General features: G+C 45.3%; 1 protein-coding gene across 12 annotated transcripts in view; it reads right to left on the bottom strand.

Moving 5' to 3' along the window:
* Positions 1–17,945, bottom strand: part of clcn3 (chloride channel 3) — a 39,323-nt gene extending 21,378 nt beyond the window's left edge. For 3 of the 12 annotated variants that reach the window (XM_064343685.1, XM_064343691.1, XM_064343692.1), the window contains exons 1-2: positions 17,790–17,945; positions 9,415–9,626 (exon numbers count right to left, since the gene is read on the bottom strand). In XM_064343685.1, coding sequence (XP_064199755.1) covers positions 9,415–9,610 — 196 coding nt within the window. In that variant the 5' untranslated portion in view covers positions 9,611–9,626; positions 17,790–17,945. The other 9 variants (XM_064343687.1, XM_064343693.1, XM_064343686.1 and 6 more) reach the window with 9 other exon arrangements.
* Between the last annotated feature and the right edge of the window lie 2,398 nt (positions 17,946–20,343).

Genomic DNA, 20,343 nt, shown 5'->3' with positions numbered 1-20,343 from the left:
CACACATGAAAATGGCTGCCTTTTACCCAATCACAGCCCAGTGTCACCTCTTTCTGGTATCTGAAGACAAACCCCACTAATTTATGTACTAAATGAATTACTTCTCTCGATGTAGTCTTGAAGCGTGCCTTCCCATCAGGCCTTGTGGGGGGAATCTGCATGATTCACAGACTGATTAACAAGCAACACAACCCTGCAGCATTTATTCTCTGTTAGACAAAATAATGCCACGCAAAGGTGAAAAAGCAAAATGGCCGTGTTAAATGGGTACCAGCAAGAAAGAAATGGCGAGCTAGAGAGAGAGGAAAAAAATGCACTGGCACCAGCCACAAAAATTTAAACCAAAAGACATCCTTAAAAACACAAATCATCCCAATAAATATGCTTTATTTCACAAATAGTGCGAAGGGAAATTATTTTAAATCTGCACTTCCCACAAACAGCTATGCTACCAGTGCTGGTTGCTGAAGCCCTCGCACAGAATGGATGGAGCCTATGGAAAAAGCACTGGCGCAGGAAAATTTCAAGCATAAACTCATTCAAATACGTGGTCTCCACGATCCCCGAGGATATGACAAAGAAACAATGAATAGGGAACTTCGTCTCTCAGAATTTCACAGAAACTGGAAACAACTGGCAGCGGAACACTACCCGCGGTGCTCTTGATCTTTTCCATTGTGCGAATCGGAAACAGCCCATCCAGCCTCACTGAAACTTACACACAGATCAAAACATTACAGCCATGTCCGGAGATCTGTCCATGGGCCACGGCACTGAGGTAAAACTCAAAACACAATGCAAAAACCCCTTCCTTAGAAAAGAAATATGTATCGGCTACAAACAAAATACTTTCTATAGCCTTCAAATTTGAACACCAGTGGCGACATATGTAGGTCATCTCTGGTCAAACTTTGTAAAACAGGAAATGAAACAAGCTTATTTGACGCTTTACACCATGGAAAGCTCCAAGATCCAAGCACATTCATTATCAGTGATCTGATATGAAGCAGGGTCTGCCTGTTTTTGTTTTTGCTTCAATATCAGCGACCAATTCAGACCAAAGAAACCAGGTGAGGTGAATGAACTGTGTAGGCTAATTGACTGATTTAACTGAGTAACAACAAAAACCAGCTGACCCAGCGGCCCACCAGGACCAGGAATGATGGCTGCTACAGAAAAGGAGCAAAGTTAGCAGACACGCTTCAGGTGGACAGGGGAATGACGGTTACAGAGTGAAGTTAGGAGCTAAACGTGCAGGCATGGTGTAGAGTGATTTGTGCTGGCGAGGGGTCTCTAGTTTCACTCAGGCTGCAGTCACATCACTGATTTAGTCAGATACACAGAGGTGATGACCTGTGGGCACTTCACAAATCTGTCCTCCAGACTGCCAGCATGAAAGAGAGAGACATAGAGACAGAGAGAGAGAGAGAGAGAGAGAGAGGGGGCGCATGAGGAGGAATTAACTCTAACTTGCCCAACCACCAGAGGGGCTGCAGGTTCCAACCGCATCACACCGTGCTTTTCCCCGTTTTCTCTGCACACACTTACATTTTACACTGAGCCATTTAGCACACGCTAGTTGTGTCCATTTGAATGTTGTGTATATAAAAGGCTTGAAGAACAGCATGAGGACCGACAGAGCAAAAAGCAAACCACCGGCAGTCCTCCTGCCAAGGCAATCAGGCTAAGTGATAAGTTCTATGAGCTGTGGAGGTTCACGTCCGTCTTCGTTATAACCATTCTCAAAAGCCTTGACCCTACAGCAGGGGGTAAAAATAGGGAATCATGCCAGGATACATCAGCCTGACTCTATCAGTCAGCACACAGCCACAGCACAGGTAAGAGATGGTGTGACGCCGCTGACTGTGCTGAGGACAGAGCCGCGCACTGCGCACCGCAGCCACGACAACGGCACAGCGAGTCAAACGCAGCGGCTCCTGCGACGGCCGCGCCGATCCCGCTTCTCCAGCGGGCCGTTCGGTCCCGCCGCGTAGCTCACGGCGGCTTGCCGCACACCGCCTCAAATAAAGGGAGCCAACGACTCCACCCCCCCGACCCCTCGCTGCTGAATGAACGTGACCCAATTACCGGGCCCAAACCGGGAGCCCGTCCGGCCGCCCTCCCGTCAGGCCATTGTGTGAGCTCATTGGCTGTGGGAACCAGGAGAGCCCGCGGCAAAACACAAGCGTGTCGTCTCAGGGGGGGTCTTCATTAAACACCGCCGAGTGTATTTGCTAAACGATACACGCGCAAACAAGCCTGCACTTTGTTAGCCTGCGCTAAAACCCAAATGTCCATCAACCTTTTCCAGGATACAGAAGCAGAAACTGCGCAGAACAGAGGAGCAGCGGTGGGGGAGGGGGGGGGGGGGTACACGTTTAACGGCCCCGATGGATGTGCTGCATTAGGGCAAAATCACATTCAGCCTCAGAGTAGCTAGCCAGAGTAAGGCTACTGCACAGCGCAGAGCTGCAGGTCAGTCACAGCTGAATGTAAAGGCCAAACCACAGAGCCAAAGCAGTCATGGGAAACAGATTTTCCCCAGGTTTTAAGGGCCTCAAGCCTTTCACTGCTACTGCAAAATAACAAAACCATACCGTAACACTAATATTAATAACAACTCAACTGAAGCTAATAATAACAATAATAATAATAATAATAGTTTCTTTTGCAAAATGAGGAGCTTCTTTGGGATTTTGTGAGAGAGGAAACGGAAGAAAGAGAATGCGATTCAGGTATCCATTTACAGTTAACAGTGAAAGCTGACCCATTGTGACTCTGCATGTCCGGCACAATCTTCCATCCCAGCTTGAGACTGTGGGGGTGGGGGTGGGGGGGGGTATATTTAAACCGACTCTGAGGGAGTGAACCACATGCGCAAGCTACCTGACGGATCCGTTCCAACAGGTTTTTCCAGTCGAAGACGCAGCGCGCCTGTAACCAGACCGCGCGGAGACACACAGAGAGTGAAAGATGGAGACGTCGCCGACGGGGACGCTAAAGCTGAGCCCGGATAATCTGCCACCGGCCCCGGCGCCCCGCTCGGTCGACGCACCGGAAAACACGCACGTACACACATACGCGCACGCACGCACACACACACACACACACACACACACACCAGCACGGCGCATACACCTGGTCGACACAGCCAAGGTTAATCATCCACAGCTAGCGTGACACAAGCACGGAACCCAGATAACATCGTCATGGAAACGGGAGAAAAGGAGGGCATTTGTCACAGTGCTCTCCCCCATTAGCTCCTCTTCATTCACTGAACAACAACAGCAGCAGTGTAATGAGAGAGAGAGAGAGGAGGGAGAGAGAGAGGGAGAGAAAGAGAGAGAGAGAGCGAACGCAGCTCTGAAAAGGAAGGCAGCAAAAAAAACAAAATGGAAATGCCTCGTACCTCGTTTGGGCATCTCCTGCAGGGGAATCTCGTCCCCTCCCCCATCGTAGGGCAAGTAGGGGTCGGCGGACATTTCCACGGCGACGGCGACAGGCGTTAAGCGGAGCTTACAGCGCGGACGGCCCCTCTCCCGTAGCTGCTGCGACTGAGAGGAGCGGAGCTGCCATTTTTAAAAAGCCGTCCAGAGACTGTGCGCGAGCGCGCGTGTGTGCGTGTGACCGTGTGAGCGCGTGTGACCGTGTGAGCGCGTGCGCGCTCTGCACTGGGGCCGCCTGCTCCACTGCAGCAGCTGAAGGGTAGGGGCTGATGATGTCATCACAGGGAAGACAATCGCGAGCAGACAGGCTCGGTTGCCAGGGGCGACAATCTATCGCTGGCTGGATGAGCGCACAATGGCAGGGCCGGGCTCGGCTACGGCAGCAGGCGGCTCAGAGAAGCTCTGGAAGGAGCTGTCTATTCTTAGGAAGGATAACGCTGTAAGCAGGCATGATGGCCGCCCAGCATTCCCGTTCCTCTGCAAACAAAGCGTGCTGGCTAATTATGATTTAAATATAGACTATCACAACCAATTAATTTCAGAACAAAATTAACAGGCTACCTGCTTTAAAAAAATGAATAAAAGCACTGACTGATTTTTTCAGTCCAGTAAATATCTTATTATTAGCCTACCTCATTACAGTTGAAATAGGTGCTAGATATTGCATCACTTTAAATCAATACCTGACTGTTTTAATAAATGGCTAACTGCTGCAGATTTAAAAATGAATGAAGCTCCTAACTGTTGCTGATGTTTGGGGATTGTATTGATTTGAATGAATGAGTCATCTCCACAGTGCTGTGTCCTGTCACGTTGAACCACAGCCACTCTGGAAGATCTACTGAACAAGTAAAGCGACTATGAGGCCAGACCCCATCCCGACTCCCTCAGGTACAGGCTGAGTCCTGCTGCCTTGTACAGGCCAAGGATAGTCCCGATGCCCTGTACAGTCCGAGGATAGTCCCGATGCCTTCTAAAGTCTGATAATAGTCCTGATGCCCTATACAGTCAGAGAATAGTCCTGATGCCCTGTACAAACTGATAATAGTCCTGGTGCCCTGTACAATCTGAGAATAGTCCTGATGCCCTGTACAATCTGATAATAGTCCCAATGCCCTGTACAGTCAGAGAACAGTCCTGTTGGCCTGTACAATCTGATAATAGTCTCGATGCCCTGTACAATCTGATAATAGTCCTGATGCTCGATACAGTCTGAGAATATTCCTGATGCCTGTATAATCTGAGGATAGTCCGGAATCCTTGTACAGTCTGGGATTAGTCATACCCTGAGTTCCTATACCATCTTGATGTACATTTCCAGATTAGATTTATATAGCTGTATTCCATTTTTGTTGGCAGGTGACTTCCATACTCCCAGGATAGGATGAATTCAGCAGCCACCCTACGGACTCACCCTGATGTGGCACATCACTGGGCCATATGCGACACACAACCTGAGAGATGCACCCAGCTAAAAATGTACTGTAGACAAATCTGTTTCAGGAGCAGCGCACAGCAGCAGCAGCAGCACACAGGACAGCTTCAACAGCCCGCCTACACCGCTTCTGGCCACAGCGAGGAAGACAAGGAAATATTTGAGTTTGAGAAATATCGTTTAGAACCCGCAAAGGGGTTCTCACCGCACTGAGCAAAAGCGACCTGGCCATAAGCCTGTGGTCGTATGGAAGCATAACCCTTCAGCAGAACAGCCATGCAAAGGAAAACACGGTTCCCAACAGGGCACAAACAGACGTGAGCTGCTAGCGTTTCTGAGCCGATCCTTCCACTTGATTTTGAAAGCTCTGCTCAACATCCAAATCAAATGCATTCAACTGGACACACCAAGTCTGCGTATAGTGCCATGACTCATTGTCTCTCTCTTATTCCCTCTCTTTATCCCTATCTCATCATTGTGTACACTATAGTGTATAGTGCCACCGTAGTCTCTGCTCAACATCCCAATCAAATGCATTCAACTGGACCCACTAATTCCTCATCGTAAATAACTGCACAGAGATAGCAGTTACACTATGCTGTGTACACAGTGCTGAGTGAGAGGGAGAAAGAGAGGGAGTGAGAGAGAAAACGACGAGTCATGCCACAGGAAGAAAATGCCAGAGAGAGCGAGTTCTGGGGCTCACAGTTGTCTACCAAGCAAGAGAAAGAGAGCGACAGCAAGAGAAAGAGAGCGAGAGCAAGAGAGAAAATAATGGGAAAAAGTTCTGAAACCCCTACCTTACAGCAATGCTGTCATTGCCAAGATATGGTACAGGACCGAATGATGTCACCCGTCTAAGTCCTCATCAATCTGTAAAAATGTCCAAGCGAGAGTTGCTGGCGTAGTGCGGCCGCCATACGGCCTTGGGGGCGAAGCAAAGGCGCAACCGATTGTCGAATTGCTGCCTCGGTCACGTCGGGAGCAGAGCAGCCCTGTCGGGTCCCCCCGTCCAGGGCGATCAGCTGAACACAGTGAGGGCGAAACCCTACACCCGCGTAGCAACACGTGGCACAGCCGGAGGAACACACAAAAATAGCACGAATCACGTAGCACCTCAGGCCGTCAGACACACAAACTCCACCCGTCAAACTCGCTCGCCAGCTCCTCTCTTACCCGCGAACGATCGCACAGTCAAACAGTCCGTAGGCCAGCAGGAGGAGAGCCTCATTTCTGATGAGAGGGAGGGAGGGTGGTGGTGGTGGTCACAGGATCTGCCGGGAGCCTCTCTTCTCCGCCAACTCACCCACCTCTCAGCGTGAATGTCAGCCGCTATTTCAAAAGGCACATCTGTAGCATGGAACTGGCTCTTCTAGTATTGGAGCTGCCCTCCCCCCTGCAGCCCATAAACACCTCAGTCCAGTTCAGTAGCTGAGTGTTCACCTCATCTGTCCACAGGCACCTTCAATGCACTGGAAGGCCTCCCTTGTGTGAGGCGGTTACCTTTGCAGCCGTCTACCCCCACCCAGACACAACCTCATTCCATTGGGTATGAGAGTCATGTGACCCCTCACAAAAACAAATATGTACAAGTGACAACCTACAAGTCCTTCCTAGCGGAAGGTCCGAGCCTTTGTCCTGCTTTCAAAGTCAAATTAAGAGAACTGGGCATATAACATCACATGCATTACAACGGCATTCATGAGTCATTGCTTTTGATCTGTGTGCGGTAAGAGGTATTGCGTAAAGGCAGTAATTATTATGGCACTGGAGTGCAAAAAAGCCTCTCTGAGCCTGTGTATGTCTACAGCAGGATCCATGGATTGGCCACCACATTCAGATTCTCAAGGGTCCCCAAACTTAGTAGCTCTATCGCACAGCTTGTGAGCTCATGAGAAAAATCGGTAACCCATATTGAAAAGCGGGGTATGTATTTCCCATAAATAAATTCCCACGTAGCAAATGGCTGCAGGCCCAGTAATACCTGTAATAAGCAAATCCAAATTTCGCAGAAACATGTGTGGTCATAAGCCAAATAAGTTTAACAAGACTGAACCTCCCCCATCCAATGGGCCGGACTTCCTCCCAGCGCTCGGATGTTGCTGAAAGCTGACGAACACATTCGTCCTGCTGAACTCAAGCTTCTGGGGCACATTTCCATTCCCGTAAACCCACCCAGTGTTACTCTGAGAGAGGCGCAGCTTGTCATCTTTAGGGAGTTTTGGGCTTCAACAGGATCTGGCCACCTGACGTGTAAAAGTGAATGGGGAGCAGTTCCACTGCACCCAACTAAAAAATGAGAGCGTGGTGGTGGAAAGTAAGGAATTCACACATGTTTACTAAGCACTCTCATTGAATTAACACACCACCATTATCAGCACATGCAAACAAACGGCACGCTTAGAAATCATTGACTGCAGCAAATTGCAGGCTTTTTTCTCTTTGAAGGGGTCACGCAGTGAATTGTAGTCTTAACTGATTAGTGATTAGGAGGTGAGTTCATTCTGGTGAAAGCAATGTTCCAGAGATAGAGCAGGAATTTTCTTCTCTGCCCAATAAGAATACATTTGGCAGGGGGTGGGGCATGGGAAGGGGAAGGTCCCGGTGACTCATACCACTGAGCGACACTCTTGGGATGGGGGGGGGTGGCTACTCTGAAGCATGCAAAGCAAGCCTCTCCTCACAACACAGCTGAGCTCACACAGACACAAGTCGGAGGAAGACGCTCCATGTGCAACCCAAGAGATGAACAGGCAAGTGCCTCAACAAGGGGTGAGTTTATACTGTGCAATGAGATGCTGTCATTCTGGCCAACTGAAACTCTCCCATACCTGGGAGACACCACAGTGAACCGAGCCGTTCTCTGTGGAGCTGCCGACTGTACACAGCACTGCCACCGCCCAGATTCCATACCGGACCACAGGGGCGTATCCATGCACTGGACAGGGGCTTTGAAGATGAGTCACGCTACAGCCCTGTCAGTGTTTTTAATACGAGCTTGATCTGTTCCGTGTCTCCGACAAAAAAGGAGTGGAAGGGAAAGGGACAGTCTTTCTGTCCAGGTTAATCTGTTTACAGATGCTAGGTTCTGTCGTTTTGCCTACCGTTGAGAGAAGTGATGGAGGCACATTTAGCCGCTTGGCGGAAAGAGATTTCCTGACGACTGTGAAACACAATCCGCTTCCACAAACAAACAAAGGCCCCATATCACTGTGTTCAATAAAACACCACCCATAATAACAGCCTCACATTTCTAATGAATTATAAATACTGCAGGAGAAACACACCTGGATATTGTGTCCATTTGTTCATAGTGATGCACACTTTTGTTAGGAAGTCAAAAGTTTTTAGAAGTTAGCCTCAAGAAAGGCTACATGGACTGAATGGTTTAAATCCACACACAAGGGCATTCAGAAACATTCTGGCATCATCTCTGTGGTCTCAGTGGGGGGGAATATTACTAAAAGTTCACATCTTTACCACAGACACATGGACACAAGAAATGCTCTGTGTCCACCTGTGCTCGTGATAAACCACAGATAAGAAAGAGACTGTGGAAAACACTAGTACTTCACATTCACATTAAATCACATTTATTCCAGCAAAACAACAATTTATATTGGAGCCATCAAGGGTATAAAGAGCATTGGTGAGTAGACCAAGGCCACGTGGCCTACAGTAAGACCTCAAAGAGATTTTCTAAGGAAAGATACTTGTGTTAGCAGTACAAATAGCAGCCTGGCAAGCCTAGAAATGGCTTTTGTTATTCACCAGTCACCAGTTCTCATGTTTGACCTGGATCCCAGGCAAGTCTTCAACTTCATCTATGGTATTTCATACATAAGACCAGCACGTGCAGCTGCCAAAATGGCAGCTATGTGACTGCGGTTGGTTTCAGAGGCAACAGCATGAATCACATATGCATGGAACAGCAAAGAAAGAGGAAGTCTGGAAGACCGTGGATGAGGAAGACTGGATAAACAGCATGGATGAAGATTGAGAGGAATAGCCATGAGAAAAGGGCAGAACGTAAACAAGGAGGTGTGGAACAGCAGATGCAGAACAGCAGGTACGGAGTGGGCGGCACGGAATGGCAGGTACGGAACAGCGGGTTCAGAACGGCATATATTGGTTTGCGGAAACAAAACGGCAGGCATGGAACAGTAGGCACAAAATGGCGGCTACAGAATGGCAAATACAGAGCAGCAGGTATATAGCCGTAGGTACGGGAAGACGGGTAAGGAATGGTGGGTACGGAATGGCAGTTACTGAACGCCAAGTATAAAACGGTAGGTACAGGACAGTGGGTACGGAATTGCGGGGACAGAATAACCAGTACTGAATGGCAGCTACAGAACAACTGGTATGGAACAGCAGATGAACAAAGCAGGTAGTGACTGGGAGGTGCCAGAGGCAGGGTGCTGTGCTTAAGATGTGGAAGCAGAGGACCTCTGAGACATTTCTCCTGCAACGGCTGATAGGACCAAAGCGATGGGGGCGGGATCAAAGGGGGCGACGTCCACGGGAGCTCACCGCAGCTGCGCCCGCTCCAGCCAGGTGTCCTACCTGGGGAGGCGTCCCCGTCTAACAGGTTGTCGTCCTCGGTGGTGTGGAAGTCCATGACCACCCCGGCGCCATCCAGCAGCTCCTCGTCGCTGCTGGCGCTGGTGATGCTGTTGTAGCTGTTCCTGTAGGGGGTGCTGCTGCCGAAGAGCTGCTCCGACTCCATTTAGCTACGCGTTGCCCTGGAGACAGACACACAAGAGTCCAGCGCTGACCCCCATGAGATTGGTTTGCCGACTGCGCCCCGCTCGTCAGAGTCCATCCCGCGCAGACGGCTGAGCGGAAGACAAACACCCTTGACCTGACATTCATCTTTTTATCAACTGCCAAGAAACCAAACATTTCCTCAGCTGGAACATAAATAAGAACTCTTATTTAGCCTACATCGTACTCCAAAGATTAAACATCATCACAGAATCCACCAAAACCTGGACTCAGGCCAGACCTTGTCCCCGGCTTACAAAAATACACAACACACACATTTCTTTTAAATGTAAACCTCAAACTTCATATAATCTCTCATTTACCAACTGGACTTAAATCAATCACACCCAGCCAGGCGTAGTCAGTAAGAAACGGCTGTAGCAGGATATTGGGCCCTGCCAAGAGGGCCTTCTGGCAGTGTGGTAATCTCTGCATTGCGGAGCAGTAGATGGGGATTTGGGTCCCACACCAAGAAAACAATCTTGCCGCCTCATCGAGAACTCCTGCACAACTAAAACGCCAGCACCACAACAGAAATAACAGCTTAATACTCCTCTCCCACCACAGACTTATCTCTTCTGTTCTGTACAACTTCCCCTCATTCACCGTACCCTCCAGCGGCTATGCTTTAAAGCTGTTAACGTTCGCTTTTAATGCTATTAATGTGCGAGTACAAAGAAGTGGCTTCCTTTAAAACACCCTCTATGTACTCATGTTTCTATCTCCCTATGCATGTCATCCCTTTTACCAATTAGAGAAAACCAAAATGAAGCTCAGTCAAAAAGAAGTGTGGGTATTACTGGGATGCCATGTATGCCATCCACCAAGTTACGGCTCAAGTATACACAAAATTCAGATACAACTTCACACAATAAAGCCCCATATAAGATTATTTTGTGTTTTATTCTTTTTTTCTGCCGATTTCATCAGCACAAAAGCTCCAGTACCACAATCAATAATTCTCCACACAGGACATTTAGCTACATCTACCAATAACAACAACTGATCAAAGTAGCCAATTGCAGGATAATCGTTCAAATTTTTACGGTACCTGTGCTAAAAATACCCTAAACGGTGCCTAAATTGGTACTGGGAATGAGGACATTAAAGAACATCTTTTTTATTGCAAAAGCATGTCCTATTGTTTGAATCCTTCTGCATAAAATACAGCCACACTTTCAGAAGTTTCACTGTTGGCATTTTGACCAAGTTTAAAGTTATCAGGCTTGCTAACATTACCTTCTGTCACTGACTGAGCCGACAGAGCGAGTGTAACCCTATTCATGGCTCAGACAGTTACATGACTACAAGGTAGGCCCAAAAACCTTGGACTACTATTACAGGCTTCGCCCAGCCAGGGGATTATTCTGCTGGGTATTACTGGAGTTATTTTGTAACAACGTTACACACAAAGATCTAAATGATCAAGCATACAGGTAAGATAAATGATCAATCTGACCATTCAATGCCATTTAAGGGGCATCTCCCTTAAAGGCAGTGGTGTGGCCTAGCACAAAGGTTTGCAGGTTCAATTCCCTGGTGGGGCACAGACTTCGCACAGTTCAGTCAAGGTAATTAATCTGAAAGCTTGAGTAGATGCCCAGCTGTTCAAAGGGAAAGACTGAGTGAATGTAGCTAAGAATACAGCCAACCCTCTGAGCAAATAAATAATGCAGAGATTTTATTTTTGTAATTCTCCTTCCCCTTATAAAATTGCGGGGTAAAGACGGAGTGACCTAGGTGAGATATAGGCTACTCCTGTAGTGATACCCTTTCACACAAGTAATTTAGTGCTTGTGATTTTTCAACAGTTTGTTCACTTAAAACCCCCTCCCATTAGTTTCCTCAGTACGTCCCCATAAGAATGTACAGAAATGTTAAAAATTTCAAGAATGTTAATCGGCAAATAAGCAATCTGAGAATGACTGCAATTCTTATGGAGTAGTGGTAAATCTGGCAACCGATTACAAGCCCCAGCTCCCAGATGGCCTGATCTGGAGGTGCGCTGAAGAACTCTGGTGAGAGGGGAGCACGAGGCACCGCTCTGCTCTCATCGATCCTGAGATTTAATATCCGGTAGTAGCAGCCTCCTCCCATCAAAAAGCATGCCTGGGGGACACAAACTACCACAATTTCCCCTGTACCTCCAAACATCTCCATCCATCCGAATCTGAGTGCAGCAACAGCACAGTTCTGCTGCACCACACAGAGTCTCTCTCTCTCTCTCTCTCACACTCTCTCTCTTCCTCTCTCTGTTCATACTTCTAGAAATTCCATTTTCCTCATAATCCTCCCACCCGAACAACATTTCTGAGTCCTACACAGCTCTGTGTGTCCACTTCTCCGAGCATTAATGCTTTTTCATAATCCTTTTTTTCTAGCAATGAAGAATATGCGCCACCTCTGAAAGCTACGTGCCGGGGGCATAAGGGCTCAGGTGTGGATCAGAATAAACAGATAAACCAGACTGCAGCTGGTCTACAGCAGAGTGGTGAGTGCTGGACCTCCCTTCGCTCTTATTACCGCCCCCTGGTGGAATCAGTTGGACAGTGCAACTACATTACCCAGTAGCAAGTGCACTCTTACATTACATTACAGGCATTTAGCAGACGCTCTTATCCAGAACGACTTACATTGTATCCAATTATACAGCTGGATATATACTGGAGCAATGCAGGTTAAGCTCAAGGGTACAACCGCAGTGTCCTACTGGGGAATCTGCTGTTCAATGATCATCAGCACAATGCTAATTACAAAATACAGTGAACTCTGGTATAACTGCCTCCTGCTTAACAAGCAAACTACTGGATTATCCAATGCCCTCATTTAAATGTTAATGATGATTATTCATTAACTGATTAAGTAATGATTAACTTAAATTATTAATTTATAATGGTGATGGACAGCCGAATGAATTTGAAACTTTCACAAGTGCAGTATATTAACAGTGCGTCCATATTCTATACTAGCGCAAGGACAAACTACTGGACCTTCCCCATTGTATGAGACTGACAGTCTATGCTTAACGTGCTATGAAAGTCTATGCTTGCCATGCTATGAAAACAAAAAGAATTGTGAACAAAACCGGTTTGTTTAATGGATTAATTTTGCATATTCACTTTTTGAAACGGAGCCAGCTGCCATGCTAATTTTACTTTTTGCCAGTTTATCTGAGCTCTGGTCCCACTGAAGTTGTTTATCCAGGAGTTTACAGTAAAAACATACTCCTTACTTGCAAAAGTTAGCCTAAAACTTCCCCAAAAAACAGGGCATTGGATTTGTACAATTAAATTTTTCACAACAAATCTGCTCTAGCTGTATGTATTCCATGCAAGAAAGCATTGTTTTTATCCATTGGATGGTCCGATACCCTGACAAAACGACAAAACGTAGCCTACATTTCAACAACGGATCCATTTTGTAACACATTTACAAAGCAGGATTTTTACGCAAGTTACTCTGAATGACTTACACAAGATCCTGTATTCTAACCTCCACCCTAACTACTGGCAAGACCCCAGGACAACAGTGGCCTTTGTGTGATTCTACTCAATTCCACAAGCGTGGTTCTAACAGTCCACAATCAAGCCCAATGAAAGAGATCCTTCCAGACTGCATTCGATTAAGCCAACTGAGAAATTGAATTTATTTAGCATGAGTAAATCAACTCAAATACCCTCCAGCTCACTGTTCAGTCCACTTTGATCCTTTTTTAACCTTAAATAGCGTCAATTACAGGCACCATCAGTGGTACCATTAGTGACTGAAGAACTGCTCATGCCTGTGTTAGCAGGTAGTCCCCTGTGATGCCTGCAGCACACTGCTATTTCTTATTCATAAAGACTCAAAATGTCTTGACGTTGATCTGAATTAGTCAATAAATGCATAATTCAGGAGACGGGCTGTATGAAATAACACCATAAAGTAATATGGGTAAAAATCTATAGAAAACTATATAACCTTATGAAGTCACAGGAAATAAAAGAAAAAAAGTCCATATAGGCCTGCTGTAGACATCTGGTATAAAACCATACAGGCTACTGTACAACATGGCCTTTGCTCCATAGTGGGAAATGCTGAAAAGATATGTACTAGCCTACAGATGACAAATAAATCAACTGAAAAGAGGCAAAATCATGATCCAAAATAAGAAAACGCCTAGGCTATATTTAAGTTAGAAAAGTGCCTAATTCAGTATGACAATATAAAGTGCGTTTTCAGTCAGGCAAACCGTCCTCGGTGCCTATTAATACACAGGCCCACCACTCTTGTTTGCAGCTTTCCCTTCTGCCTATGGAAAATAACAACAGTTCCTCAGTCTCCCAGGTTTTCCTTTAGCGAGCAACAGTGCAGGGACAGACACAATCTACAGGTGTCCGTCAGCCCGTAGGCGTCTCATCTCCTACCCTCCTCCACATCTACTCTTCCACTTCTCAGCTCACCATGGCAACAATTTCATCAGCGTTCTATTAGGAGAATTATCTGGCTGCATACAGGTGGCGATCATGTACGCAATCAGAATTACAAGAGAAACTGTGATTAGTCTCCCATTGAATTCTGTCTGCGAGCGTCAACCCTACGTACAGTTTAATCTGGACAGGAATGTGAGAGGGGACTTGGCTTCAGCATCCAGATGTCTTTCCATCCAGATTCTGTCTATCGCACGCAATCAAAAATGTGTGTTGGGGGGGATTGTGTGTGTGTCGACTTGCTTGGGTCACAGACATCAGTGAAAAGAGACGCTGCACAGATCCACTTCTCTGTGTTGCACGAAAGAACTGGAGCAAAGAACTGGAGTCGTGAAACAATTATCTGAGGTGACTTTTGGCAGGATTAGTGTGATACAGCTGCCAGAGCACATGCTGTACAAGTATGACACCCTCACCAGTGACACCCAGACCAACTGAGTCATGCTCCATACTGACAGAGCTGGAGTTGAATTGTGGGTTTGTTCTGTGCCCATTATCAGCACAAGGGGAGAATCTGTGAACTTCTGAATATGAACACAAACCGGTATTTTCCACGGCAATTGCTGACCAATAAAAAATAAGCCTAGGCAGGCGGTGGAAAACCACATCTACAGATACTGAGAAATGGAATCAGTCGCTTCCTTTAGTTGTCAGAAGGTCTTAACTTCTTCACAAATATACTCTTCTGGCCAAGCCTTTCTTCCTGTATCGATATAGTCTTCCTGGAAAAAAAACCCAACAAGCATGAAGCTACGTATGTTCTTGAGTAACCCTCTTCATGCTGTTGCTTCCCTTCTGTCTGGGTGGTGGTTGTTCGCGCATGACTCAGCAGTTTAACCCCAGCGATACAATCTGCCCTCCTTCGAGATGCAGCCGTCTGACAGCTGCAGGCCAACACACACCCATAACCGAGCACCAAGCAGAGACCACACACCCTGACCACCAGAACCAAGGAGTACCTGATCTTGGACAGTACTATGAGGCCTGGGGTACAATCAGGACTGTAAGGAGCTGGAGCAATGGTACACACAGTTGTGACAACACACACACACACACACACTTGTGGAGCACACATAGCCCATGGAACGCTGCTCTCCTCTTTCCCTTTTCTCGGTTCTCCGCTATCGATGACAGCCAACTGCGATGCTACAGCTGTACTTGTTTAATTCTTTTTATTCTGAATTGTACCAAGAACTTGAACCCTGTTGAGTACGTGTCCCACATCAAGGAAAGGGGTCATACCATCACAGGCAGAAATGACTGACACACAAAACGCCCAACCACCCAAAAAAATAGGCAGGGCCATCACTTCTGGTGTCTGGGGCTGTCCTGGATTTTTCTGCTTCGTGCAAAAAGCTTGGACATGGATTGATTATGGGCTCTTGGGTGACACTTCCACCTAAAGCACTGGTATGCCCCACAGTCTATTATCACAGAATCTATTGCTGACTGCGGCAGTGCTGTCAGAAACCAGGGGTCCTGCAGGGTGCTTATGTGACTACAGCCTCACCCAAAGTGGGAGGGCTGAAGTCGGCAGGGTATTCCCTATCTCACAGGGCAACACTGCCCCCTCTGGTCATTGCGTGCCTAAAAGTCTGCTCATTCCAGTTGTGCAAGCACTGCAGTCCACCAGTGCAATAGTTGCACAGCTCAGCAGCTGGACTGCAGAGGGAAAGGGAGCTCCTCCCGAAAGATGGAAGACGATGCTGTTGTGATGGGGCAGGTAGCACCAAATTGGGAAATAAATTTAAAATATGGGGAGAGTTTCCTACAGCTAAAAGTAAGGAGCTGGGCAGGACAGGCTTGGTTAGTACTTGTATCTCCTAGAAAAACTACTTTAGAGCTGGATGTGGTGTGGGACTTTTGGCTTAAAGACCTTGTGCTTTTTTCAGCTTTCAGAAGAGGGAGGGGCTGAACAGAGATGTTTGTGCTTAGGCCAAAAAATAAACAATACAAGTTTCCTTGGGGGAACACAACCATCTTCAAAATAAATAAATAAACGTATTTTATGGAGTAATGGCTCAATCAATCATTGAAAATATAAAAGGAAAACAAACATTCTACCCTTCAACACCTGCAGCTCAACTAATTTCCTTCAGTTGCTTATTATATAACGGGCTTCTCACATATAGGCTACTCGAGACTGACTGATGTGGCACCATACCTCCTCGACAGAATTTAATCACAGGTAAAATAAAGAGGTTTGCACATACAAAATAGTTTAAAACAATACAAGCACTGTGGGCTGAAAACGGGAAACGTGCAGTTAAACTGACGCTGAAAAACCTAATCGAATCTATCAGCGTTCATCTGCCATTCGAAGCATTACTTTTTAAGTGATTGGATAATGTGACGATGTAAATCTCGTGAAACGACAGAAGATCTGCACTATCTGTGTGCAAGAGAGACTACTTCAAATCAGACGAGAAAACAAGAATACATAATAAATGATCTTATCCATGAAATAAAATGAAACCATCGTATCCAAGAGACATGTTTTACTTTGATCTAAGAGACGTCATCTTAAGGACACGGTGTTCGCTAAGAGGGGCGTCTCCGTGATATTGCCGTCGCACGTCTACCTCTCACATGTAAGTCGCATATTTTAAGAATGCTCTTCACACGCAACAGATTAATTTCTATAGACTCTGGCTAACTTTACCATCGAAAAACGACTTTGTCATAAGACAGCAATACAAGTATTTAACGATATTTTTGAAGCGACAGTATAGTGCACTAGGCTACTTGCAATCTAAACAATTTTGCCAGAAGTTATTTAGTTTTGAAGAGGTAAAACAGAAGGAAACGTGGATCAATAGCTTTTGCATGGTCGTAAGCTCCCATAACAACACCAGCATCATACCAACTTGGAGCAGATCATAAACAACAAAAATATCTACCAAACTTGTAGCTAGTCTACAGTTAATAAAAACTATAAAATTCATCCATAATAATCGCTCGCCAACATAGTGTTGCTCATATTATCAATTTGCCTGGCAAGGCCGTGTCCATAGGGTTCGATGATAATTAGACACGTCAAACATTAGCTAATATTAATGTGCATACAGTATAAATTGATGTAACGTTAACAAGATTACTTACCAGGTACCCAACTAGCTAGCTTAGTATCTCTATTATAATATAACACTAATGCACGTAAAATAAACTATACATCGTTAATTAGCTAGCTACACACATCGCCCTAATGCCTAACATTACAGTGTAATGCATTGTCATAATGACATAAAAAGCAATCTAACATGGATTTGCATGTCGCCAACTTCAACTCGGTTGCTTATTCACTCCAAACGGGTTGTTTCCAGGCAGCAGCATCACTTGGCTCCGGGGCCTGACAGAATTTTGAGACAAACTCCACCATTTGGACTAGATCTCAGTCAGGGAAAGCACGTAGATCGCCGGCCAGCGATCACCGCAAGCAATCCAAGGTTCAAGCGATTGCGTGTTTCAAGAAACAGCTATGAGTTGTATCTGTATACACATCATTTACAAAAATGATACGAATAATCACCTACCGAACAATCTGGATTTAGATGGGCAACCTGTGTGTTCGCACAAAGCTGGCTATAGAGTCAGAAACGAAATCTGGCCTTGGATGCAAAACATTAACTACCTAGCTGTCATCACAGAGACTGCGCTACGAGACCACCCTACCTCTCCAATGCCTTGGTGTCGCCTTGGATACTACAAATCATCCTCTTCAGAAGAAATTGTTATTTCCTCGGGAAATTTTTTGACATTCTCCTCGTGATACTGTTTTTTTTTAGTCCATTCCTGTGTCAGTGACGTTCACTTCCGGTATACCGCGCTCCTGCCCCTCCCCTATTGAAAAACTACAAACATAAAGTAAATGGACATTTCAAAACCTAATTTGTCTAAACTCCGTTTCTAGACGACTTAAAATAATTAGCATTTTATCTTGTGTCAGGTTATAGCTGTCAGGATATAACGTACATTATGTAATCCTAAGCATATTTTTTTGTAGGCTACTTGGACTTATCTAATATCTAATTGGAGGGTGCAACTGGATGAAATGGTTTTCTTTTAAGAAAACACATCATGTTGTCTGCATGCCCTCCGATAAGCATATCCTCTGACTTTGGTCACTGTTCCCTCCTAATTCATAGTCATTTCCATTTCCCCCACTTAAACTCTGGGGAAGTAATGCAAAGGGCATTACCCATGTGGCTTTAAATAGAACGGCTCCGTTCCGAATATCGATATTTCTTTCCCCCTAGTGTACAAATTAAGTAGCCTAATAGATAATTGCACAATCAACTTAGTGACTGCGATAAAGATGACGGAAGCCATTGTGGTTTTTTAAATACTACAGCGCATGCAAAATGTATTTAGTTATGTTTCATACTCGAGAATATACATTCAGGAGTTCTTGTCAAATGTGCTCCAATGTTACGTCTAACTACAATACTCTTCTCACAGATCAGGGGAAAGTTTGACCCAAATATTTCACTGCATGTGGAGTGTGGCTATAAATAATGTACGTGTCTTCCGACTTCCGGTAGATGGTAGTATATGTTCAAGAATATTTATTCTGGTTTTAAGAAGGAAATTATCACATGGGCTGTCGAAAAGAACAGTTCACATTTCATTTTTTCTAAACAATTGCAGTTAATGTGACAGCCTACCTCATAATAAGTTGCATAATGTAGTAAGCCACAATTATTGCATTGGTATTGGAATTGATCCCCAAAGGGACTCACGATAAATGATGTCACAAATGCAAGCCAAGGTATGTGAAATCTCCTATTTTGTAATCCTAACCAGCCTTCCGTAGTTTTGTTTGTTTGTTTGTTTGTTTGAGAGAGAGAGAGAGAGAGAGAGAGAGAGAGAGAGATTTCACAAACTGCATGATAAAACCTTAAAAATTAATCCGCACACTTCACCGAGCGCCAATATGGTGCCGGTAATTGTCATCCTAAATTCATCCATTCATAGGTGACGATCACGGCATACATAGACTACACAGAATACATCTACTTCATTCTCTAATGAGCAGGACGTCTGATAAAATAATAATAAATAAATAAAAATAGATGACATTTTCACAAACTGTAAAGTAGGCTAGGCTACACCGATTTTGCTCCCTCGGCGGACTGAAGTACATCTCTATTGAACGAGTTACCATCTGCTAGCTCAATCTAGGTCCGCTACTGCCATCTTGTGAAAAATTCAGTGCGCTACTACGAAGACGTCCCCGCATCAGGTGAAAAACAGGCACGTGAAATAATGTACAGGCTATTTCAGGCAGTTCTTTCTTGACCACCCATTTTAAACCATGTTTTTTGCGCAATACTGTGTCATTTGTTAATCCCAGTTTTCAGTAAGATTGTCCTGACTTCTGTGTAAAGAAAATGGACGACATTTTAAATAATAGATTACGTGTGAAATTTGCCAAAATAGTGGATGAGCTCAATTTGCAGATACTAGACATGCTTTGCAAATGATTGATTTATATTAACCACTGTATTCCGTATAATAGTTCATTTGAAAAAGTTGAAATGACTGTGAATTGTGGCATTTCATTGTCTGAAAGCAGTTTGGCACATTTTACAGTTAGAACCAATGCATTTGCATATTACTCACAGTAAGAGTCCCTCTTACTGACCAACACCAACACTGCCAGAGATAATCTGCCCATTATAGATTAACAATGTTTGACTATACTGCAGAAGATTACAGAGCACTCTTTCACCTGAGCAGTTAGACTCACTCACGGTCAGCTCCAAACTGCTAATGAGTTGTTGGCTGTCAGGTCAATTAAATGAAACTCTCCACATCATCATATTACACTTTCTACCTAATGTGGAAAGTGGGCATTTTGCAGGATCAGCTGCTTTACAGGATGCTACTTGATATACTGAGAAAACAGTTGTGTATTGCATATTGATCCAAACTCATAAATGACTCCCCCCAATAATACCTTTTCATTATACCGTCCCTGATTGCTCCATTGATCAGACAACTATATTCTGGAGAGTTGGTCTTTTGTAGTTTCAGTGAGCTCATCACTGGATTTGAGTTTGCACATTTATGAGTGATGATTGATTGGTTATGAAAGATTAAAAAAACAGGCCTTATTTATTCAGTCCTTTCACATTCCCTCCAGCCATGAGAGTCACACATATTTCCTGACTGTGTTTCTTTTCTGCCCTTCACAGTGTCCGTAGCCGTGGGAGATGTAGGCAGC

The sequence above is a fragment of the Anguilla rostrata genome, chromosome 7, assembly GCF_018555375.3.
Source record: "Anguilla rostrata isolate EN2019 chromosome 7, ASM1855537v3, whole genome shotgun sequence".
Lineage (NCBI taxonomy): Eukaryota > Metazoa > Chordata > Actinopteri > Anguilliformes > Anguillidae > Anguilla > Anguilla rostrata.
Note: the sequence above shows the minus strand (reverse complement) of the source record. Positions and strands in the feature narration are given on the sequence as shown.